Source organism: Prionailurus viverrinus, chromosome D2 (assembly GCF_022837055.1).
Source record: "Prionailurus viverrinus isolate Anna chromosome D2, UM_Priviv_1.0, whole genome shotgun sequence".
Classification (NCBI taxonomy): domain Eukaryota; kingdom Metazoa; phylum Chordata; class Mammalia; order Carnivora; family Felidae; genus Prionailurus; species Prionailurus viverrinus.
The window spans coordinates 53,741,024-53,766,098 of NC_062571.1; the positions used below are offsets into that span (position 1 = coordinate 53,741,024).

A 25,075-nucleotide genomic window follows, 5' to 3' on the forward strand; every position below is an offset into this window, starting at 1 on the left:
GCAGAGCTGGGCTTCCCAGTACAGTGTGTGTTGCATGAGGAGACTAGGCAGCCATTCACCAGGGCTGTTCTTCATTTTCTACCACTTTGTAGAGAAATCTGTTAGGAGTGATTTGCAACTTTGCATTGATTTTCTTTACACTCAGCCTTCAACTTCATTGACAGGAATTGGTGAAATGTAGATTGCATTGCATAAAGGCCCTTACATACCTGTGGATCAGGGATTCTAACCTGGGGACCATGGATTGATTTTAGGAGGTTCATGCAAAATTTTATTTGTATGGGGGCACCTGGGTGGCTCAGTCGGTTGAGCATCCGACTTCAGCTCAGGTCATGATCTCACAGTCTGTGAGTTTGAGCCCCACGTTGGGCTCTGTGCTGACAGCTCAGATTCTGTGAGATCCTGCTTCATATTCTGTGTCTCCCTTTCTCTCTGCCCCTCCCTTGCTCATGCTCTGTCTCTCTCTGTCTCAAAAATAAATAAAAACATTTAAAAAAATTTTTGTTTGTATGTACATTTTTCTGAGAAGAGGGTCCAGTGTTTTCAGCACATTGTCAGGCATTGTATAGGACTTAACAACAGTTATTCAGCCACCACGGCTCTAGGGAAGCCAAAAACTGTCCAGACTAAGCCAGATCACCAAGAGCTATTCTATTTTCAGATATTTCTTCATTCACTGAACAAATTATGTGAGCACCTCCTCTGGGCACTGCTATATAAATGCTGGGGATGCAAGCGGTGAACAAGATAGGCAAGATCCTTACTGTCACAATCTCATTTTGTTGGAGGAAGATCCACGACAGTGATGATTGCTAAATAGTTTCAGATAGAATTTTAAATAGATTTCGATCCTGTGAGAACAGAACCGGTTAGTGTTAAAATCACTGGAGGTAAGGTGGACCACTTTGTATTGGGTTCTCAGGGAACACCTTTAAGGAGGTGGTATTTTAGTAGATCTGTGAATGCCGTTGAGAGATAGGAGGAAATAGCTTTCCTAGCAGAAGGAAGAAAGAGCAGATGCGAAGTCCTAAAGTGCTGCCTAGAGAGAGAAAGGATAATAGTATGGCTATAAATTAGCATGGGGAAGAAGTACACATGCAGTTGGGAAGGTTATCAGAGCCAGGTCGTATAGGGCCTTGAGGGCCTTGTGAGGTAGTTTGGGATGTTGAGTATGATGGGAAACCATTCAAGGGTTTTAAACAAATTAGTATCATACTCTGATTTACATTTTTAAAAGATTGTTCTGGCTGCTCTGAGGAGAGTAGATTGGAAATGGACAACATGAGAATCAAGAGCAGATGATCATTTTGGTAGTCTAGGCTACAGATGCTAGATTGCTGTTAACTAATTACTAATGGTGTGGTTCACTATATTTCACAGTGCCTTCTTCATGTAGACTCAGAAGTAGCTGTCTTCATTATTGGAATTAGTTGCATTTATCCTGAGTAACTAGTATTCTAGTAACCGAAATATTGTGAGTTACCTAAATATATTTCCTTTATTGTTAAAAATAGCTTCACTGCTTTATAGCTAGCTGTATAGGATAGCATCACATACATTTTGTGTACCAACATCTTCTATTCTACCTTCACTTTCTTTCAGCCCTGAGTTTTCTCGATTATTAAGTTGTGTTTATCTTGCAAGTATTTTTATAAGTTGCCCCTTAAAGCCCCTTTGGAAGAAGACAGCATGTAAATAAACATTTGTTAATGGAATGCTAAAACTGTCTGCGTTATATGTACGGAGTTTCACTTATTTCTTCATTTACTCATTCATTTATTCAGCAAATGTTTATTAAGTGCCTCCTATAGCTAGCCACTGAGGAAATAGAATTGAACAGTAGACAATAAAATAAGTACTAGACCATTTGAGAGATGAGTTAGTTGGTATCAGTGAAGATAAAGTTGAAGATTAGTAGGTTCAGAAAGGTATCTTGGCTAAAGGATAGACGTTAAGGAGTGAAAAAAGAAATCTGCTGAAGTATCCAGATGGTGTGTTGACGAGGACACTCTTGTAGGAAATCAGGAAATAGGATGGAGTCCTACTTCTCTTAATAACTATTATATGACCTTAGGAAACTGTTTCCTGAACTGTTTCAACTATATAGCTTAATGGTTTAATGAAGTGTGTGGGGAAAAATATTGTACACTTTACTTCTGAGAGGGATGTTTTCCATGGCGTGCTTAATCTTCATTGCTAAAATTAGTGAATTATGTGAAGCTTGTATTGCGCAGATGCCATTAATTGATTGAGTTGGCAGTTACCATCTCTGTACTTCCCACACTTCATCAGGGTGATGGTGAGGCTGGTGTACCAGATCTGCATCATGGTGAACCATGAGGAGCGTAGTTCCTTGTAACAGTATTGCCTGATAAGGGAAGTACCCTGGGCACCCCCCTCCTTGTTCTCATTATTCCCTCACTTCCACCCTTTTATACATAGTCTAATAACCCCTCTCTACCATACCCCCAAATGGTTATAAAGTTTAGGAAAGAAGTTCAGATATACTTTACCATAGAAAGATAGACAAAGCCTGATAAATACATAGGCTTGTGTTTGATTTAAAATGTACAACTTTGGAGTCTACCTAAAGGGACATGAACAAGACTTGGAGGTTATGAAAGAATTGTTTGGCCATAATTCTTATTGTGGAGACTGGGCGTCTGCCAAGACTTTACTTTGAAATTTCTGTCTTCTGTTTCTAATCTTAAGGCATCATAACATACAATTCTTTTGCCACTAGTCCAGTTTGTTCTTTTATGATGAGGAAGGAGGCACTTTTAAATAACAATTATTTCCACTATAATTAAACAAATCTTCTTTTGTTTGCATTATATTTGTTACTATATTGTATACACACTCTGCTTGCTTAAACATGTCCCTGTGACTACTTCACAGGAACTTTGTTCAGAAGTTTTAAAGTCTTTGACTTCTTAAAGTATTAATGGGATTTGCCAAAGTTGTAGTATCCGAATGCTTGACTAGGTAGAGTAGCAGGACAACAAGCTTGTTCACACAGCTCCTCCAGCAAGCGTTTTTTTTCCCTTAGACAATCCTAAATTCATTTGAAGTGCCAAAGAATTAAAGGAAGATGTCTTTGGGTTTACTCTTGAATATAACAAGACCAGACATCTCACAAAATTTACCTTAAGGTCCAGATATTAGAAAAGTATGCTGCCCTTTGCAAAAGCTTAGATTATGAAGGATTAGTCTGAACCTAAATGACTTTTGCCTTTTTGTCCCTTTTTGTTCCAGTGTGCTAATTCTGGAGGTTTACAGTTTATTGCTTAACTACATATGTGATTTATGCTCATACCTTCAGTTATTGATATAACTTTTGACTACATAGATTGTTGTGGTTGTTTTGAGGATAAAGGTTGGAGCTGTTTTGTAGTTTGGAAAATTACCCTCTAAAATAATTTTTTGAAAACCAGAAAAACAAATAAGCAGACGAACACCATAATATTTACAAAAATAATACAATGCTTATTGGTTTTCTTTTGATTTTTATTTTTGAGTAATTATAGACTCACAGAAAGTTACAAATATAGTTCCATAAGGTCCCATGTACACTTTACCCAGCTTCCCCCATGGTGACATTTTTTTCTAAGTTTATTTATTCATTCTGAGAAAGAGAGAGTGAGCATGCATGCACACGCGAGTGGGGGAGGAGCAGAAAGAGAGAGAGACTTCCAGTCTCCGTTTGCACTGTCAGCACAGAGCCTGGTGTGGGGCTCAATCTCACAAACCGAGAGATCATGACCTGAGCCAATATCAAGAGTCAGATGCTTATTCAGCTGAGCCACCCAGGTGCCCTTCCATTCAGAATTATTTTTAAGAGAAGTACTTAACTTAGCAATAGGATTATAAAGAAAAGTATCAGATTTACAAGAAAAAATTATACATATAAGTGTGTATTTGGGAAAGTATGGAATATTTCTTATAAATATTACATGTTGTGATTAATTTTGAGGTGCATTTTTCAGTGTGTTACACAAGGAGTAAACCTTTGTCTCCATAGATGGAGAATTATAAGTTCGTGTATAATGTAAAGAGAGGCAATCCCATATTTAATCATCAGTACTCTTGGTATTTTTTTTTCACTGAAAGTGATAGGTTAAAATTTTTAGAATTGTCTATCAGCAGTAAAGAAAGGATAGTGATAGCTGGTCTTTTATAAATATTATGCATCCATTAAGTATTAGATATAAACTCCATATTGGCACTGTGCAACAGGGAACGTTATTCTTCTCTCAACATTAATTCACGTTTTTGCCAAACTCCTTATTACTCATTTATGAGAACTATTTTTCCTTGCAAATGCCTGGGTGGCTCAGTTGATTTAGTGTCTGACTCTTGATTTCAGCTGAGGTCGTGATCTCTCAGTTCATGAGATTGAACTTGCTTGGGATCTTCTCTCTCCCTCTCTCTCTCTGCCCCTCCCCTCCCCTCCTCATTCTCTCTGTCCCCCCCCCCAAACTAAATAAACTTAAAAAGAAGAAATTTATTTTTCCCTGATAATTGTTTTATTTATTGAACGGAAAAAATTTTTTTCTATTATAGATTTCTGCAAGTTGGAAGGATAATTAATGAGAAGTTTAAATATTTAAATGCTTTGTCAGAAAAAACAGCAATATTGCACTGTTTAACATACTAATGAGTATTAAAACTAGAACCACCATATTCACTATTATGATCTTTTCACTGTATGAAACAAAATTCTCTAGACTGCCTTTGTACTATTTGCCATATCCAGCGTGAATCTTACAACAGTGTTCTAAAAAACTTTACCATGCATTCTTTTTGAAAGCTGATTGGTTATACATACAAATAAAAGAAAATCTTGTGTAAATTAAACCATCCTAATCTGGTTGTTTTAAGCACTTAATTTATAAATTGAGGAAATTAGATCCTAATCCTACTTTACATATAAATTTGAGCAAGACATTTAATCTCTCTGAAGCTCAGTTTCCCTTTTATAAAGTATAGAAAAGCCTGTACTTCACTGGAATGAGATGTTCAAGTGAAAAGCTGTACACAGATACAAGTAATGGTCTGAAATGGAGATAAAGAAAAATTAACAGTAGGTGATAGTGAACTTTGTATAAGACTCTTATCAGTCTCTCAAGCCCCCTTGTAGGTAATCTGTGTGTGACAGAGCCCCAGACTCAAACAATTTGTTTTTTGATTTTTTAAAAGTTTATTTATTTATTTTGAGAGAGAGAGTGTGTGCAAGCAGGGGGGAGGGGCAGAGAGACAGGGAGAGAGAGGATCCCAAACAAAGCTCCACACTGACAGCACAGAGTGCAACGTGGGGCTCAGTCTCACAAACCGAGAGATCATGACCTGAGCTGAAATCAAGAGTCAGACACTTAACTGACTGAGCCACCCAGTCGCCCCATCAAACAATATTTAAAAAAAAATTTTTTTAATCAAACAATATTTATGCAGAGCTTTTCCAGTGGTTTAAATTAAACGCTTTGTGTGTGTGTGTGTGTGCATTAATCTCTCTGCTTTTCCTTTTGTTGCAGAAAAGACACAGTCATTAAACTTCAGCTTCTCAAAGTTTTCTATGAAATATAATTTAGTTCAGTGCAACAAGCTTTTATTGAGTACCCTAAGAGAGAAGGAAGAGCTATTACCTTTGCCCTTGAAGAACTCATAACTTGGTTGGAAAGTGAAAGCAAACATACCCAAAAAACTAGGTGTATGTACATACTTCAGGCTTAGGAGTGAGACGTTAGGGGCCCGCAGAGCCACCCATCCTCACATTTAGATGGCTGAGAGAACTCAACACTGCCGATACTCAGGTAGCACTCCGAAGGGGTGCATTCCACCTCTGATATCCATAAAACCATATTTTAAAAGAAATTTGGTGGGGTTTTTGGGTCAATAGTGACCCCTTAAGAGTCAAGTGGATATATAGTCATGATGAAAAGTTTTATTAATATATATTGAAAGAATGAAATTGCTGAAGGGATTATTTGATTTGAGAATTAATATTTTATAGTATTTTCCTTGAACTTCCTTCTTAGGTGTATATTACAGTGCTTAGTACTTAATAGCAAGTGACAGTTTAGTCCCTGGAGTGTTTTACATTTATAGTTCTCTCTTTCTTTGACTCTTATGTTTTCTTAAATGTCAGATCATCTTCCAGTTACCTTCAGTCTGTGATTCAGTGATTTTCATGGTCATGAAATCCTAAGGTTTGAGAATTGGAAGGCACATAAGAAAATCTAACCAAACCTCCTACAGGTTCTCCCCTTAACCAGGCAGGGCTCTTGCTGCTGTTCCTGGTGTCTTGAGAACCTCTACATTCAAATAGAGGCTTCTTTGCCCTTTTGAAAAGCCACATGGCTGCCTTCACCACTTTTTCCTGAGACCTGGTGTCAGACATTGTCATTTCTGGCATTTCCCAACCATGCATCCCTCATTTTAGAAGATTAAAATGTTTGATTACTCAGTGAAGTTAACTACTTTCTCCCTACTCTTCCCGCTTTCTTATTCCCCTCCTTCCGGCCCTCCCTGCCTATTTCCTGTCTCATTCACTCATTGGTTTGTTTAACTCTGTATCCTTTTGCTTCTTCTAGCCCTCTTAGGATGTGCCATCTGAAGACATTCCAATGTAAACTTAGGCCCTACAGCTTCAGTGCTTTGGCAGAATGTTTTCTTCCCTCCGGTCTTAGAATTGTGAGGCTCTGCTAAACCAGTAGCCCTCTCTAGTGGTAACTACGCACTCTTTTATAGAGCGTGAAATGAGAGAGCCTGTTCTCTTAGCCCCCATTTCCATCTGTAGACCATTGTTCTTCCACTTTTGAGTGAAAGCCTCAGCCCCTTTGAGCTTCCTTCGTTCATCTCTATCACCATTAATCTCTCACTGTTACTTTTGCAATCAGTTTATCTGTATTCACGTTCATCATTTTCCTTCCTTCAGACTCCTATGATAGGTAGCCATTTTATTCAGGATTCTCTCGTCTTCCTATGCCCTTGACCCCATTTTTCTATGAGACTTGTTTCATTATTCATCTGCCTTTCCTCTGCTTTATCCTTTATCCTAGCTAACTACCTTAGCTTAAAAACATGTTCACATTTTTCCTGCCTGAGAGAGAGTGGGTGGGGGATATCTTCTCTAGTCTCATTCTAACTGTTTCTGATCTCTTTTTTTCTCCTTTGTATACTGATTCCTTAAAAGAATTATTTATAATTGGTTGTTTCCTTATTTCCTCATGTCTCACTCATTCCTGAGTCAACTGTCTGCTTTGCCACAGTGCTGAAACAGCATTCACTTAGGTCACCCAGGGAATGCCACTAGACCTTTTTAGCCCTTACCTTATTGGTTCTTTCTGCTGTGTTTGATAATGTTGATCACTTCCTCTTTAAAATTCTTCCTTATTCAGGCATATGGGTGGCTCAGTTAAGCATTGGGCTTGGGTCATGATCTCATGGCTGTGGGATCAAGCCCTGTATCTGGCTCTGTGCTGACAGCACAGAGCCTGCTTGGGATTCTCTCTCTCTCTCAATCTCTCTCTCTCTCTCTCTTTCTGCCTCCCCCCCTTACTCTCTCTCAAAATAAATAAACAAACTGAAAAAAATCAAAGTTCTCTCTTCTTCAAAGACTACTCTCTTAACATTCTTTTTATGTCTCTGCCCCCCAAATGTTGGTGTACCTGAGGTTTCTGTCCTTACAACTCTGTTCTGTATATACTCTGTCTGGGTGAACTCATCCACTCTCCATCATATCTCTGGCACAAATGCTGTGTGCCTTAGATATATATGCAGTTGCTTGATAGACATTTCCACTGGGATATGTGTCCTACATCCTATGTGACCAAAGCTGTCAACACATCATCTTCCCTCATTCTCTAATCAGATCTTTTCAAGTTGTCTGTTTTGGTTGATGGCACCACTCTGCCATACCCCCCATTCAATCATCATGTCCTAGGGATTTTTCCTCTCAAACCCATTCTCCTCTTTCCATCCTAACTACCTGCCCTATTACCTATCCATCCGCTTCTCTCTTTCCCAGCTACCTGTTTATCCCAGTGTATTTCAAGGTTATCACAACAGTTTCTTAATTATTTTTCCCATCCTTTTTTTCTCCTCAAATCCATTCTTCACAGAGCTGTTGTATTTATATATGTAAGTAATGAGTCTGACCCTGTGAGCTTTCTTGTTTAAAATTTTCCCAAAGTTCCTGAACAAGGCGTATATGTCCTTTTGTGATCTAGCCCCTGTCCTCTTCTCTAGCCTTTTTGTACCACTCCTTTACTGATAAGTGTAAGAAACATTAAAATGTATGACAGTCCCCAGAAGCACAACTGTTTCCCATCTTTGTGCCTTTTCTCATGCTGTCCCACCTGCTTGAAATACCACTGCCTCTCCCTTGATTAACTCCTTTTTAAGACTCATTTTGGGTACTACCTCAGATGCCTTCTTGGGTTTACCTCTCACCCCCATCAAGACTGGATGCTCCAATAATAACTGTACATAACTCCAGTGTAATTTGCACCTTTGTTCATGATTATGCTTATGTGAATATCTCTTCCATTACACTAAAGAACTCCTTGAAACAAAGACTGGGTCATCATCATCTTTTCCCTGCTAGTGTCAAATAGAGTGCTTGTCACATGCAAATATGACTCCTTTGTTTTACAGAACAGGAAATTGAGACCCGGAGTTTACAGCTCCCTTAAATGATTAATTCAAAATGAAAGTACCTTGATTTTTTTTTTTTTTTTAATTTTTTTTTTTTCAACGTTTATTTATTTTTGGGACAGAGAGAGACAGAGCATGAACGGGGGAAGCGCAGAGAGAGAGGAAGACACAGAATCGGAAACAGGCTCCAGGCTCTGAGCCATCAGCCCAGAGCCCGACGCGGGGCTCGAACTCACGGTCCGCAAGATCGTGACCTGGCTGAAGTCGGACGCTTAACCGACTGCGCCACCCAGGCGCCCCGATTTTTTTTTTTTTAACTTAGTTGGGAGGGAATTGAATAGGGCGTAGAATAAATACATTGTAAATAAACACAAATAAATAAATAGTATTGGTGTCATAAGAAACAGCACTTCTTATCCAAGTGAAATATAATCGGATAAGCAAATAATATCCATAGAATATTGATTAGGTGAGACATTGGAGGGGCTTGATTTTCCCAACCAAATGGTGACGGTTTCTAACATTCTGAAGCACCATAACCAAATAGCAGATATTTTAAAATTATTCCGAAAAAAAAAATGCTGACTCATTTTAAGTTGTAGTGTTTGTTAGATATTTTCTTAAAATCATTGAATACTCTCTTAATACCCCAGATGCTGACTAGGAGTGAAATTCCATTCATAGGGCACCTGGCTGGCTCAGTCAACAGAGCATGCAACTCTTGATCTTGAAGTTGTGAGTTTGAACCCCGTGTCCAGTGTAGAGATTACTTAAGCAGAACTTAAAAAAATAAATTTTATTGGGGTGCCTAGGTGGCTCAGTTCATTGAGCATCAGACTCTTGATTTTGGCTCAAGTCATGATCTCATAGTTGGTGAGTTCGAGCCCTGTGTCAGGCTCTGTGCTGGCAGCATGGAGCTTGCTTTAGATTCTCTCTCTCTCTTTCTCTCTCTCTCTCTCAAAATATTTAAAAAATAAAAAATATATTTTCAATAATTCATTTCCAACTGATCTATGAATATTTAAAGAATGCTTCCAGCTTTCTTACCTGTTTATTATTCTTCTCTCCCCTTCTTTGTCCTCCTAATTATCAATAAATTTTACCCCCTCAACTGTGTTGAGGGCATTGGGCCAACTGCTGTTTTATCTGTTACAGGGAAGAGACTCTTTTGGCTTGAGTTTTTTTGGCTTGAGTTTTTTTCTGATGGCCTAATGTACATTGCTAATACAAAGTGTCGATGGAAATAATTATTTTAACAGTATGACACAGGCTGTTTTGCTTAGAAATGTCCTAATTTCCTGTTCAGGTTATCCAGAGGTCAGGTAGGGATTTCTTTTTGCACTCCTATAATACAGATTCACATCATGCAAGCATTGTAGCACTTAGATCACAATCTGTTTAATTCCATTGTCTGCATTCATGTTCCCAAGAAGATGAGTCCTCCTCCTGCTGTTTGTATTTAGTTTCTCTTTTCATATTTTAATTCTGTAACCTGTAGTTAAGGTGTGATGCCAGTAGGTCTTTACCAATAGATGTTTTTTTGCTAAGTTTCATCTTAAAGTTTGTCTGTTGGCCATTTTGAGGATCATGTGGACACCTGCATTCGTCAGAATGTCACAGGGTTGTCACTGTTACTCTGTCCCAGAAATCTTTTACTAATTAAGCACTCAGGCAAGCATCAGGCCCCAGAGTAAGCCATGGCTACCTGCTGTGTACTTCTACCTTAGTGAACCAGCTTCTGGGCAGTTTGATAACTGCCCTTTTTTTCAAATTTAGTTATGCCTTGAGGCTGTGGAAAAACGGAATATATCTGTTGAAACTAAGCAGCAAGTGTTCTGACATGTTTATTGACCAAATTATTACACTTGGCAAAAGGTAATTACATATACAGTCACGTTTGGAAGTACTGGATAATTAAAGGTTAATAAATTGGCTAGCATAAAAGAAATGCCTTTCAGATTCTACAAAAGTAAACTAAATAAATACTTTCTTAAATTGTTTTAATAAAGATTACAAAATCTTTATTTTTAAGATTTGAAAGAGAGAGACGAATGAGGATACAAGCCCCCTTAAATACAAATACTCACCAAGATAGTGTAATATTTGTCTTAAATGGAGACCACAAAGATTCTTATATTCTGTATTTCCATCATTCATAGTAGTCTAGCTAACTCTGCATTCCTGTGGGAATCCATGGCAAAATGGTAAATCATCTGTATGTATATTCTAAGACCTAAAACTGAGACCTCATCTCTAGAAAGCAGAACAAATGAGATACACATCTGAAATTCAGCTCCCCATTTCACCAAAGTGAAGTCTGGTTATGCAGTGACTGGAACTGGGTCTCCACTTTTGTCCCTGCCTACTAAGGAATTACCGTAGAAACTATTCCCCTTTTCCTCCTGAAGTGGTTGGGATTTCATGGTCTTGGTTTGTTTTATTAATTTCAAATGGCCTGAGTTCCATTTTATTTTATTTTATTGTATAGATTTTTTTTTAAGTTTATTTATTTTTAAGAGACAGCGTGTGTGCAGGCACATGCATGCATGCAAGCAGAGGAGAGGCAGAGAAGGGGGAGAGAGAATCCCAAGCCCACTCCATGCTGTCAGTGCAAAGCCGGTTGCAGGACTCAATCCCACAAACCATGAGATCATGACCTGAGCCGAAATCATCAAGAGTCAGATGCTCAACTGACTGAGCCATGCAGGCACCCCTTTTTAAAGTTTATTTATTTTTGTCATTTTAAAGAATAGAATGACAACATGACTCTAGGGGCTGAAGTATCTGGTTTTAATTTTAGTTTAACTTTGCTTTTTCAAAAGCTAAAAGTCAGTATTTGTAACTAATGGCAAATTATAAATAATACACATTACTTGACTTCTTAAAGTTTTCGAGTAAAACGTATATGACTAATTTTTTAAGAGAGAGAGCAAGAGGGTACAAGTGAGTGAGGGGCAGAAAGAGAGAATCCCACAAGGGGCAGTCTCATGAGCAGCAGAGAGAGAGAGAGAGAGAGAAGCGGAGCTCACCCAAAGTAGGGCTCATGCTCACCTAAAGTGGGGCTTGAACTCATGTGAAGTGGCCTCAAACTTATGAACCGTGAGATCGTGACCTGAGCTGAAGTCAGATGCTTAAAGACTGAGCCACTAGGGACCCTATGACTAATTTTATTGAAGACTAAATTAGTCCATCTATTAGATTCTCCCAAGTTTTCATTTGTCTTATTTTACTTTTTATGTATGTGTGTGTGTGTATTTTGAGAGAGCGAGCAGGGGAGGGGCAGGGAGAGAGAGACTCCCAAGGGGGTCCACGCTGTCAGTACAGAGTCTGACATGGGGCTCAGTCCCACAAACTGTGAGATTGTGACCTGAGCCCAAACCAGGAGCCTGACACTTAACTGACTGAGCCAACCCAGACGCCCCCACATTTGCCTTATTTTAAATCATAACTGTAGGGAGGAGCGGAGAGGAATATCCACTCAGATTCACAAAACTTTTAAAAAGTGGTTATTCCCTCTTCCTTTTTCTTCTTACATTTGCACTTTTAAAAAATGGTTTATTTATTTATTTTGGGAGAGAGAGAGCATTGCATGAGCAGGGGGAGGGGCAGAGAGAGAGGAGAGAGAGAATCCTGAGCAGGCTCCTCACTGATAGGTCATGAGATCATGACCCTGAGATCATGACCTGAGTTGAAAGCTCAACTCACTGAACCACCAGGTGTCCCTACCTGCAGTTGCACTTTAAAGGAGCACATAATGAAGCTCCAGCCTTGTCTAGCTTCCTTCATTCAAGCAAGTACTGTATCCTGGAGTATAGACACTTCGGCATGCAGTCTTTCTTCATTGGTTAATCCATATTGTCTTCCTTTGTTGTTTTAATTCTTTTAAAAAAACATTTTTTTAATGTTTATTTATTTTTGAGACAGAGAGAGACAGAGCATGAATGGGGGAGGGGCAGAGAGAGAGGGAGACACAGAGTCAGAAGCAGGCTCCAGGCTCTGAGCCATCAGCCCAGAGCCCGACGCGGGGCTCGAACTCACGAACCGTGAGATTGTGACCTGAGCCGAAGTCGGACGCTCAACCGACTGAGCCAACCAGGCGCCCCTGTTGTTTTAATTCTTACATAGTCAGTTTATGCGATCAGATCTTACTTCTCAATAGCTTCGAGGAAGCAAAATGACTTACAGAGAGAATTGAAAGTCTAGTGAACACCTCTTATTATGAGTTTCATGGTTTGATTTTCTGAGTATTAGAAGTGAGAGCTTTATTGGTGAAGTCATTACGTAAACTACCTGTTACATAAGTGTGGCAGCTGATATAATGAATCTGGACAGAAAATCAAAGGTATGACTTGAGAATGTTTATGTAACATGCTCAATGGTGGTATCACTGGTTTACAAAAGGTAATCTCAGGAGCAGAACTTTGGTTGTGAAATATTTTTAGTTCATTTTTAGTGCATTTAGGACAAATTAAATCAGTCAATAAATAGGTTAGCTTTCAGAATAATTATAAGATTATCAAAAATTCAGAGATTATTAATAGTTCACATTAAAGTAGATATCATAGCCATCTTATTAGTATATCAGAAGTGAGTTCACTGTAGACTCACAAAATTCTGTGTCAAAAGGTATGTAGTTTATCTCATTATACATTTGACACAGTTTTCTGTGTCAAAACCTATGTAGTTTATCTCATTATACATTTACTTGGTGCCTACTGTATACCAGGTATGGGGCCAAATATGAAGATACACATATAAGCAACACAAACTGCCAGTTTTGAGGCACTTACAAAGTACACTATTAGGAGGAAGTAAAGGCAATATTACTTCTCTAGCGGGTCAGCAGATGCATCAATATACTGTGAAAAATTCCATGATAGAGATGTGGCAGGTGCTCTGAGGACACGAAAGAGGAACAGAAAACCATCCCAAAATGTTCTGGGGAGGCTTCTTAAGAGAGGCAAGATTTAAATTTTAAGAGATTTAAATGTTATGGAATAAAGAGTTACATGGGTGGCAAAGAAGGGGAAGGGGACTCCACACAGAGAAGAAAATGAGCAATGTCTTGGGGGTCATCATGGTTTTAAGGGAACTATTAGGAGTTCCTTGTATAGGAGTTTAAATTACAAGGCAGGAGAGGAAGCCAAAAGGTTGACCTTGTAGGGGCCAAGGGTAGGCCAACCCAAGATGAGCCACTTTGGCATGAACACTATTTTGCATTAAAATCAATTAAAACCCAGCAGATACAGGAAAACCTCCTTACCTCCCCCTCAACTGCCAGTTTGTACCAGGAAGAGTGCTATTAACAGTGATTCCCTTTCACCTAAGATACTTCTCTGCATAATAGGGCAACCTTTGTTTTCCAGACATCTCCTTTCACCTTCCTGCTGATGGTCCTTCTTCCCTTTGTATCCTCAGACCCTTCAGCTGTCTCTAGCTCATTTAAGGTTCATATTTGCTCATTGTCTTTGAAATTTGCATGCCTGTGTAGATTCTCCATAGATTAGCTATTTAATTTTCTCCACTTAATCTGTCTCATGTCAATTTGATTCTTAGTCCAGTTAGACCAAGATTCTTCCTCCTCACCAACCTGGAATAGGTAGGTGCAAGATCACCTTGCATGTCATATTAAACAACCTGAACTTTATCTTGAAAAAGTTGGGAAGCCATTGATGGTTTTAAGCAAGTGAATGGTGTGATCACATTTGTATTTTAGCTGGATCTCTCTGGAAGCAGTGTGGAGATTGATAGATCTGCATTATTAGAAGGGATAGCCAAGACCAAAGTCCCCAGGGTAGAGATTATGATATCTGAACTAGGATAGCAGTAGTAGTAGGGATGGAAAGTAGGAAGCAAGTGAATTCAAGAAATATTTAGGAGGTTAAATTGGCATGATTTGGTAATAAGTTAGATTCTGGAGTTGTAAAAGAGAGGAGTCAAAGCAGACCGTATGCACATTTCTGGTTTGGGTAATTAGGTAAGTTCTGTTGTTCACTGTGTAACCCACCTTTCAATATCAGGAAGCAGAACTAGGTATTCTCACGACCAAAGAAAAACAAGCCAAGTATATATGTAAAGGTATTATAAAAATCAAAGTCATACTCAACTATTTCAGGTAAATGTACCTGAGGAAACTATTTGAAATTTTCTTTCCTGTTTTGGAAAATATAGGGATTTTGCTTTTCAGAAATAGAGGCTAGAAAAATTCTTGATAATGATTTCATTAACATCTTTCTGCATTTATAAATAAATTCAAGCAAACTTTAGTTAAATATCTATTGTTATTTGGGTTTAAATATGTAGTATACATAATTTAAACCCCAATTGCCAAAGGATTATTTTAAAACTCAACCATATCAGAAATTAATGTCTTTTTCTTTTTTTAATTTTTGTTAGCATTTATTTTTGAGAGAGAGAGAGAGAGAGACAGAGTGCAAGCAGGGGAGGGGCAGAGAGAGAGAGGGAGACACAGAATTGAAGCAGGCTCCAGGCTCTGAGCTGTCAGCACGGAGCTGGATGCAGGGCTTGAACTCACCAAACCACAAGATCATGACCTGAGCTGAAGTCGGACGCTTAGCCAACTGAGCCACCCAGGTGCCCCTCAGGTGTTAATTTCTTATATTACTAAATGGAGAGTCAAAAGATCCTCTTAAAAGTTTATGAAACAAGTTCTACTCCCAGGTATATACCCAAGAAAAATGAAAACATATATCCACACAAAAACTTGTATATGAACATTCACAGGAGTATCATTCATAATAGCTGAAAAATGGAAATAACCCAATGTCCATTAACTGATGAATGGATAAACAAAGCTGGTACCATACAATAGAATATTATTTGACAATAAAAAGGAATGAAGTACTGACACATGCTACAAATGTGGATGAACCTTGAAGACATTATGCTAAGTGACAGAAGCTCCTTACAGAAGACCACATGTTATATGACCCCTGTTTGGAGAGTGACTGCTAATGGCATGGAAATTCTTTTGGATGAGAGAAATGTTCTGAAATTGATTGAGATGGCTGCACAACTCTGTGAGTATATTAAAAACCATTGATTTGTAGACTTTATTTTTTCTAATGCTTATTTTTATTATTAAGAGAGAGAGAAAGGCAGAGTGCAAGCAGCAGAGAAGCAGAGAGAGGGAGACACAGAATCTGAAGCAGGCTCCAGGCTCCGAGCTGTAAGCACAGTGCCCAACGTGGGGCTCAAACCCACGAGCTGTGAGATCATGACCTGAGCTGAAGTCAGACACTTACCCGATTGAGCAACCCAGGCGCCTCTGACTTGTACCCTTTAAATGGATGAATTGTATTGTATGTGGAATATATCTCAAAGCTGTCTTAAAACATTTTTAAGGTGACAGGGACGCCTGGGTGGCTCAGTCGGTTAAGCGGCCGACTTCCGCTCAGGTCATGATCTCACAGTCCATGAGTTCGAGCCCTGCGTTGGGCTCTGTGCTGACAGCTCAGAGCCTGGAGCCTGTTTCAGGCTCTGTGACTCCCTCTCTCTGACCCTCCCCTGTTCATGCTATGTCTCTCCCTGTCTCAAAAATAAATAAAACGTTAAAAAAAAATTAAAAAAAAATTTTTAAGGTGACATAGCAAGAAGTTTAATTATATTTTATATTTTTATAACATATATTTTTATATATTATTTATAAAAGATTATATATATTTTATAAAGTTATAAAAGCAAAATATGGAGAAAAATTGTGCCAGCTACCAAAAATAGGAAGGTTGTATAATTAAGGTAAACCATCATATGTGATAGCTGCAAGCTGATAAATCAAAAATTAGAGGGGTACCTGAATGGCTCAGTCCGTTAAGTGTCCAACTCTTGATAGCGACTCAGGTTGTGATCTCGCTGTCGTGAGATTGAGCCCTGCATTGGGCTCCGTGTTGAGCAGAGCCTGCTTGAGATGCGTTCTCTCTCTCTCTCTCTCTCTCCCTTCCCCCTGCTTGTTCGTGCTCTCTCTCTCTCTCAAAATAAATAAACCTTTAAAAAACTAGAAAAATAAGCATAGAGACACTGAAGTAATCACCATAATTAAAAACAGAAGTAGTTAAACATTGATTGCTTCTGAGAATGAGAAGGGTAGGGCAGTGGACTATCATTTTTTATGATAGGCTTTGCTTTTTTAATTTTTTTTTTTTACATTTATTTATTTTTGAGAGGCAGAGAGACAGAACACAAGTGGGGAGGGGCACAGAGAGAAGGGACAGAATCCAAAGCAGGCTCCAGGCTGTGAGCTGTCAGCACAGAGCCTGACGCGGGGCTCGAACTCACAAACTGAGATCATAACCTGAGCCGAAGTCGGACATTTAACCAACTGAGCCACCCAGGTGCCCCTATGATAGGCTTTATTTGATTATTAACCATTTATTACTTGGTAAAATTAGTTTTAATAAAGAAACACATAAAACCACACATAGCATGTATTTGTATGCCATTTTAGCTATGATAGTGACCAAACAATTAAAGCAAATGTGGATATGTACAAATCTGATTACATAAATCCCATTTTTTTGCCTCTTCTCCCAAATTCTGAACCCACCCAATTAGTTTATCTCTGACTACTATATAGCTTACCATCAAAAATACTTTGAAGGGTGCCTGGGTGGCTCAGTCAGTCGAGCGTCCTGCTTTGGTCTGATCTTACCATTTGTGGGTTCGAGCCCCGCTTCGGGCTCTGTGCTGACAGCTCAAGGCCTGGAGCCCTCTTCGGATTCTGTCTCCCTCTCTCCCTGCCCCTCCCCTGTTCACGCTCTGTCTCTCAATAATAAATAAACGTTAAAAAATTTTTTTTAAATACCTTGAGAACATTCTTCTTCTGTGTGCAGTTCATCTGAGTGAAATAACCTGAAGAGATCAGTGCTTTTAAAAGGTCTCTGCAGGGGCGCCTGGGTGGCGCAGTCGGTTAAGCGTCCGACTTCAGCCAGGTCACGATCTCGCGGTCTGGGAGTTCGAGCCCCGCGTCAGGCTCTGGGCTGATGGCTCAGAGCCTGGAGCCTGTTTCCGATTCTGTGTGTCCCTCTCTCTCTGCCCCTCCCCCGTTCATGCTCTGTCTCTCTCTGTCCCAAAAATAAATAAACGTTGAAAAAAAAATTTAAAAAAAAAAAATAAAAGGTCTCTGCAGAGGGCCATGCCCAGAGCTTGCTCTTGGTCCTACGTAGGTGGGCGTGGAAAGGCTGACTGAGAACAGGTTTGGCACATGGGACATTTGAAGAGGGCAGGCGTGGGTTAGGGGTCAGGTGTATCAGAGAGCGTGAGGCAGCATAAGGACAATTAACCCCTGAAGGCAAAAAGTGATGTGGATGGAGGCACTAAACTGCTTCTTTACAGTTTTTGCCTAGGTACTTTCTGGCTGCTACTTAAATTTCTCTTCTGTGCTTCATATGGAATTCTCCAAATGTGGTGTTTTCAGGTAGCTGGAAAGGGGGTAGAGCTAAGAGCTTTAAAAATCATACTAAGCTCATCATTTGATTTTAATATCTGTTTGGAAAAAGGAGACTTGTATTTCCCCCCATTGGGTTAATTTAGTAAGATCCATTTTTCTTGAATCCCCCGTGACTACTTGTTCATATTTCTTTGTTAAAGCTGTATTATGGTTTAGGATTTTTGTTGTTGTTTAAATCTCCAAAGTGCTCTAGGAACCCTTGCATTGGCTTTGTGTTTTGGAGGCAAAGGAAAAATGATCTTCTGCTTAGTTTTGGAATCTGCAGAGCAACTCTGAGATCCCAGGTGGAATTGGTGTTTGGAAAAGGGAATTTGGGGGACTAAGGTTGACCCTGAGCCCCCAGGTCACTGTTCACATTTACAAAAGCAAACCTGGTAACCCCAATTGCTTTTCTCTTGAGGTTGGCTTAACTTTATTTATCTTCTGTCTTGGGTCACTGCCCCTGAGGTGCTTCAAAAGCAAAACCCAAAAGACTCAAAACAAAGAAAGTTAAACCAGATTCAAGGAAAAAATGACCTGGCAATCTGGGTTCACTTTTACAAAGACAGAAAGTCACTTCAAGAGTTCCATAGAATGGTTTTAAGTTGGCCTAGATCCATTGTGTCAGTTGCATAAAGTGGTCTCAACAGGTCCAAGACCCCAAGTTTCTTGGGGGGTAGACCAGGAGTGAGACAGGATAAGAAACTGTCAGCAAGCCAAATGCTTTGACACACATGAATTCTTCAGTGATTCTGAAGCGATTCAACTATTTTGAGCATATAAATGGGACCACCCATGCAACCATTTCTTTCCTTAAGGCTGAATCTTATTGTTTGCTGGACACACACAAGGAATGCTGAGGAAGTGAAACTTACAACTCACTTACAGATATTGGCATAAATCTACTTTATGTTATCAGATTAGTTATGAAGGATATTTTTGAATCCTTGGTGAAAAAAGAAGTTAGGATACTAATTTCAGGTAATCTTATAAATCATGATGAGATAGAACTGAGGCATATTATTTTGCTATTCATTTTTGTATGATCCATACTTTGCTTACTTCCCAAAAGGATTTAAGGTAGAATTACTTTACTTGACTATTGGAACAAACCCATTTATAGAACTTAATACCAATTTTCATTATAATATACCTGACTTTATCCTTTAATAAGTAATTGTAAAATTGCTTTTGAATAATCTAGGGAAGATTTTTGTTTTTGTTCATGTTTGATCTACATCTTTGAATTTCAGGTATATATGTTAATTAATAAATTCACCTGTCAAAGCTGTGTCTTACTGTTTATTTACAAGACTGAGAGAGATTTTGTGTAATTAATAACAAATGTATTGTTTGTGTACTGCCATCTGAAGGGAGCAAAGCTTAAGGTAGAGAATTGAGGTTTTCCATAATTTAGGTTTTAATATTAAGGATATAGTGCATCCTGTGAAACCTGACCAGATGTGAGAGGTAGACCCCAAGGCTATGACTGTGTAGAGTGAAGGTGAGTGTCAGTGATTTTTTTTCTGGCACCACTCCAGTTTCTTCATCCCTTCCTATCACACTGTGGCTCCAGAGCAGTTGTGTTCTTTTTAAACCACTCAAAAAACCAGGGAACATGCCTTTTGGTCAAAGCAGGCATGGGTAGCAGCCTATAAAAATGGGCTCATGCCATAACTGCCTGGCATAAGGTTAGGTAGGACCCAAGAATAATGTCCTAGCTTGGTGTTATATCTTTTGCTTCAGTGGATCTGTACTTTAAAAAGTGGGATTATATCAAACTAAAATGCTTTTGCAGAGCAAAGGAGACTGTCAACAAAACAAAAAGACAACCTAGCGAATGGGAGAAGATATTTGCAAATCATACATTTGATAAAGGGTTAATATCCAAAATATGTAAAAAACGTACACAACTTAGTGTGGCAACTTAGTGTGGGTGTGAAAGTGTGTGTGTGTGTGTGTGTGTGTGTGTGTGTGTGTACACACACTAAACAATCCAGTTAAAAATTGGGCAAAGGATTTGAATAGACATTTTTCTAAAGAAGATCTACAGATGGCCAATGGGCACATGAAAAAGTTCTCAACATCACTAATCATCAGGGAAATGCAAATCAAAACCACTATGAGATGTAACCTCACACCTATGAGAATAGCTGTTCTCAAAAAGACAGAAAAATAACAAGTGTTGGCAAGGATGTGAAGAAAAGGGAACCCTTGTGCACTGTTGGTAGGAATATAAATTGGTGCAGCCACCATGGACAGCAGTGTGGAGGTTCCTCAAAAAATTAAAAATAGAACTGTCATAAAATCCAGCAATTCCACTTCTGGGTATTTATCCAAGGAAACAAAAACACCAATTTGAAGAGCTGTATACACCCAGCATGTTCATTGTGGCATAATTTATAGTTGCCAAGATAATGGAAGCAACCTAAGTATCCATCAACAGTATCCATCAACAGATAAATGGATAAATGGATAAATGGATAAAGAACAGATAAATGGATATATATATATATAATATATATGTGTATATATATAATATACATATATATAATATATGTGTGTGTGTGTGTATATATATATATATATATATATATATATATATATATATAATGGAAAATTTCTCAGCCATAAAAAATAATGAAATCTTACTATTTGTGATAACATAAATGGACCTAGAGAGTATTATGCTGAATGAACTAAGAGAAAGACAAATACTGTATGATTTCACTGTGGAATCTAAAAAACCAAATGAGCAAAGAAAACAGACATAGACTCATAGGTACAGGAAATCAATTGGTGGTTACCAGAGTGGGGAGTGATTGGGGGGGTTGGCACACTAAGTAAAAGGGATTACTTAATTGTACAGACTTCCAGTTGTAAAATAAATAAATGATGGGAATGTGATGTACAGCATAGGATATATAGTCAGTAATATTGTAATAACTTTGTATGGTGACAGATGGTAACTAGACTTACCTTGGGGATCATTTTGTGATGTATAAAAATAACAAATCACTACAATGTATACCTGAAACCAATAGGATATTGTATATCAATTATACTTCAATTTAAAAAAGTGAAACAGGACCTTGTAATAGTTAGGGATGAAGGACACTGATAGACCATTCAGAAATATTAGTGCTTTCTCTAGGAAGATGATTTAACTCTACTAACATTAGACCCAATTCTTTACTTTGAGGGAAACTGTTTTCTTTACCAATGCCCCAGGGAAAGACTGGGAGCAGTGGAGGGAAGTCAGTTGACTGCATTCACTCACCCTAGTTTGTCCACAGACCAACGTTGACCTTTTTCAGGAAGCTGTGAGCATCAGCCAGAGAAGTCTGTAGGGTGTTCAAGTTTTATACTTTGAGAAGCCTAAGGAAAAAGCTCCCAGGTAAACTTGGAATAGTCTGGCATCATCAATTAAGTAATAAGTAATAAGTTCGTTACCTCTTGAATATCTCTTGAGTGGTTACACTCTGTTGGACACATTATGAGTTTGGCTGCCTAGCTTTATGAAGTTTGTTTCTATTTACTTATTAAATGCAATATTCTGCTTTTGAAAAATCCTTACACACATGGAAATGAGAAATCAGAATATGGGATCAGTGTGCTTCCTGGCCCTGTATTTCCTCTGCACTCATGTGTATGCATCCTTTGGGGCACAGACACAGAATGGTGCTGGAGTCTATAGCCACTGGGTTTGTTGGCTGAGAATAACGAGCAACCAATCACTTGCTCCTAAGAAATCAGTAGCTTCTATCTTCATGCTAAATTCATTGGAGCTTACCTGTATGTTAACTAGCTGGACTTTCAATGAAAATTTGAGGGGCGCCTGGGTGGCTCAGTCAGTCAAGCATGAGACTTCAGCTCAGTGATGATCTCGCGGGTTCAGTGAGTTTGAGCCCCGCGTTAGGCTATGTGCTGACAGCTCAGAGCCTGGAGCCTGCTTCATATTCTATGTCTCCCTGCCCTTCTGTTTCCCTCTCTCTCTCTCAAAAACAAACATTAAAAAGAAAAAGGTGGGCAGTCAATATTTGTTGAATGAATAAATGAATCTTATCTAGATTCTTGGCCTTTTATCCACATTGGTAATATATTACTTAACCATGAATGTGCAGACTTATGCAGATTTCCTTAGATATCTACAAGTTAATGATGCACGGTGAGTATTTCTATAAAGTATTAGTATAAATTTGAAAGTATGTAGATTAGACTTGTCTGCATGGAGGCAGGCAGGTTAAATTTTATGGTTCCTGTTATTTCTAGTGATAAGAGACTTGCATATGAATATCTGAACATTGTGAAATTTTAAGCATTTGTGAAATTTGTGAAAATTGTAAGCATAGTATTTCTTTATCTGTTTTTGTGCTGTTTTGTAAAAGAGTCAATTCTGTATTCACAGCTGGAGTTGGTGTAGGTTTTAAATTCATTAAGTGGACTCCTCCTTTCCCACCTGGGGGTAGATCAGCCCAAGAGAAAAAGAGACTTATTTTAAGGCTTCTTCCTCTTCCAAATCCCAAAGGTCATGTTGCTAATGCCTTCTGGAAAGAAAGGGAGATTACAGCCAGTATATTAAGTGGTTACTTTCTGCTGACTGTGCGCATGCCCACACACACTTGTGCAAACATACTTATACCTAAAAGAAGAATCCTTCAAAATGAGGCTTTTGTTAACAACTGTGTGAGGAGTATTTATTATTGAAATTTATTTTAATATATAAATAGGCAAACTTTATTTCTAACTCAGAGTTAATACGTGTCCATTGTGGGACGTTATGAAAATAAAGAAGACGACAACAGTTGCCCATAATCCTACCACACAAATAACAACCATTCTTAGCATTCAGTCAAATTTACTTCCAGTCTTTTTTGATGGGTTTTTATGTAATTTTAGTAGGAACGTTTAGTATAAGCATCTTAACAGATACTTACAATTTTGTGTGAACATCAATTTTAATAACTACATGATATTCATCTTACAGATAGATACACCTTACTACTTAACCATTCTCTTAATATTGAGATTTGGACTGTTTTCAGGTGTTTTTTTCCCCTTCAGTTTTTTGATAACACAAATAACATTTTTGAGATTAATTTCATTGTTCTCTACCTTTATTACTGTTTCCTGAGGTTCGATTCCTAGAAGTAGGATTACTGAATCAAAAAGAACAACCATTTCTATAAAGTTCTTAACCAGGTATTACAAAATCACATTCCAGAGATGTTATGCCAGTTTTCATTTTCACCGTGGGTGTGTGTGAAAATAACTTTTCCCTCCTTTCACAAGGAGGGAAAACTGTACTTGTTGCCAAGCAAGAGTCAAAAATTACACAGAAGTTTAAATAAATTTAAACTTTAAATAACTTCTGTCTCTCAGACAATATATTCTTTTAACATTGTTTCGGTGTAGATCCTGTACCCATGTTTTAACTTTGGATGTAGCCTAGAATATTGTCCAAAGGAAAATAGAGTGGTTTTTATTTTATTAGTGATAGTTAATATTTTCATTATAGAATTTTCACCCTTTTACAGGGAAGTCTCCATGTTAGATAAGAAAAGAGTCAAACAAGTCCATTACCTTCGTATAGAAGAGCTAGTTTCTTGTAACCTTTGTTTAGGTTTTAATCACCCCAGAAGTTTTATCCTTCTTAGGGCCCATGGGTTGGCTCACATGTCCTATGAGTAAATACAAATGCTTCCTTCAATTGGAAGCAAAACCAGTACACCCCTTACTTATAAAGTGAATTAAAAAACAAGAAGAAAGAATAATATAAAAACTGAAGGAAGGTAGTAAGTAAAGTATTTAGCTTTCTGAAACAATTCAAATGGGGATAGGAAGTTGGTTTTAAATGGCTTAAGGGAGATTAGGGTTTTAAAGTTGGATAAGGAGTTTGGTGCTTTGGTTTAGGCATGGCATTGCTTTTAAAAGATTACTTCCATATTTGACAACAATTCTCACTGGAGATTATAAAGCAAATAGTCAATTTTAAAACACTATGGAATACAAGAGGGCTTCTTTTTGTTGTTGTTTGTTTATACAAAATGATTGCCTAGAGTTAACAGGCTGAGTCCTGAAGCCCACATTTCATAACACTACTGAGGATCTGTCACCAGGGAGAATTCAGCAGAGGTTGTTTAATGCACTTAATTGAGATTATCTGAGCTTTTGGTTTAAATTACTTTGGGAAAAGTCTAGGTACAAACGGCTTCTTTGAAAGGTAAACATACTTAACCTCTAAGAAAAAAGGTTCAATTTAAGTTCTTTGAAATTCTTCAAACAGGTAGTAGCACCAACCCTTACTAATTAAATGAGTATAAACTGAATAATGTGTAAAGATTAAATCTCTATACATCAGTACAAGTGTTAATATAATTCTATGAACAGTGTGTTTATTATTGTACACTTGTTTGAAAATGCAATCAGGTACTGTATTAGAAAATCATCCCCTGCCAATTTAGGAATTTCAAAAGTAAAAAGATAGTACATGCTATTTTGGTTATAAAGTATAGTTAATGATAAAGTTTAAAAATTGAATTCCTTATTCTGTTCCACCTAGGAAGGAGGGCACATTAAGATCAAGGATCAAGAATGACATATACTTTATGTATTAGCTGTGGATAAATACTCAAAAGTTGGTTTAACATTTTTGCCCTGTCTTCCTCAGCTCCTTGACCTGTTTATGGTTTGGGATTGGTCTACTTATCTAGCTGATTATGGACAGCCTGCTTCTAAGTACCTTCGGGTGAATCCAAACACAGCTCTTACTCTTTTGGAGAAGTGAGTATATTCTGAAAACATTTTTGCATAACATTTTAGCATTTTGTGATTTAGTGATGATTGAAGAGCTAGAGATTTTCAAAAAAAGAGAAATGTCTAAATGGAGCTTAAAAGCTCAGTCCATTTTAATGGCCAAAACATAAGCCTCTTTCTTTCTTGGTGCAGTGTTGGTGTAGTTTTTATATGAGATTG

General features: G+C 38.1%; 1 protein-coding gene across 7 annotated transcripts in view; it reads left to right on the forward strand.

The window, feature by feature from the left end:
- The window catches only part of EXOC6 (exocyst complex component 6), a 277,514-nt gene that overhangs the window by 250,259 nt on the left and 2,180 nt on the right, over positions 1 to 25,075 (forward strand). For all 7 annotated transcript variants that reach the window (XM_047824816.1, XM_047824814.1, XM_047824819.1 and 4 more), the window contains one exon: positions 24,771 to 24,883. In XM_047824816.1, the coding sequence (XP_047680772.1) occupies positions 24,771 to 24,883 (113 nt within the window). The remainder of the gene's footprint in view (positions 1 to 24,770; positions 24,884 to 25,075) is intronic.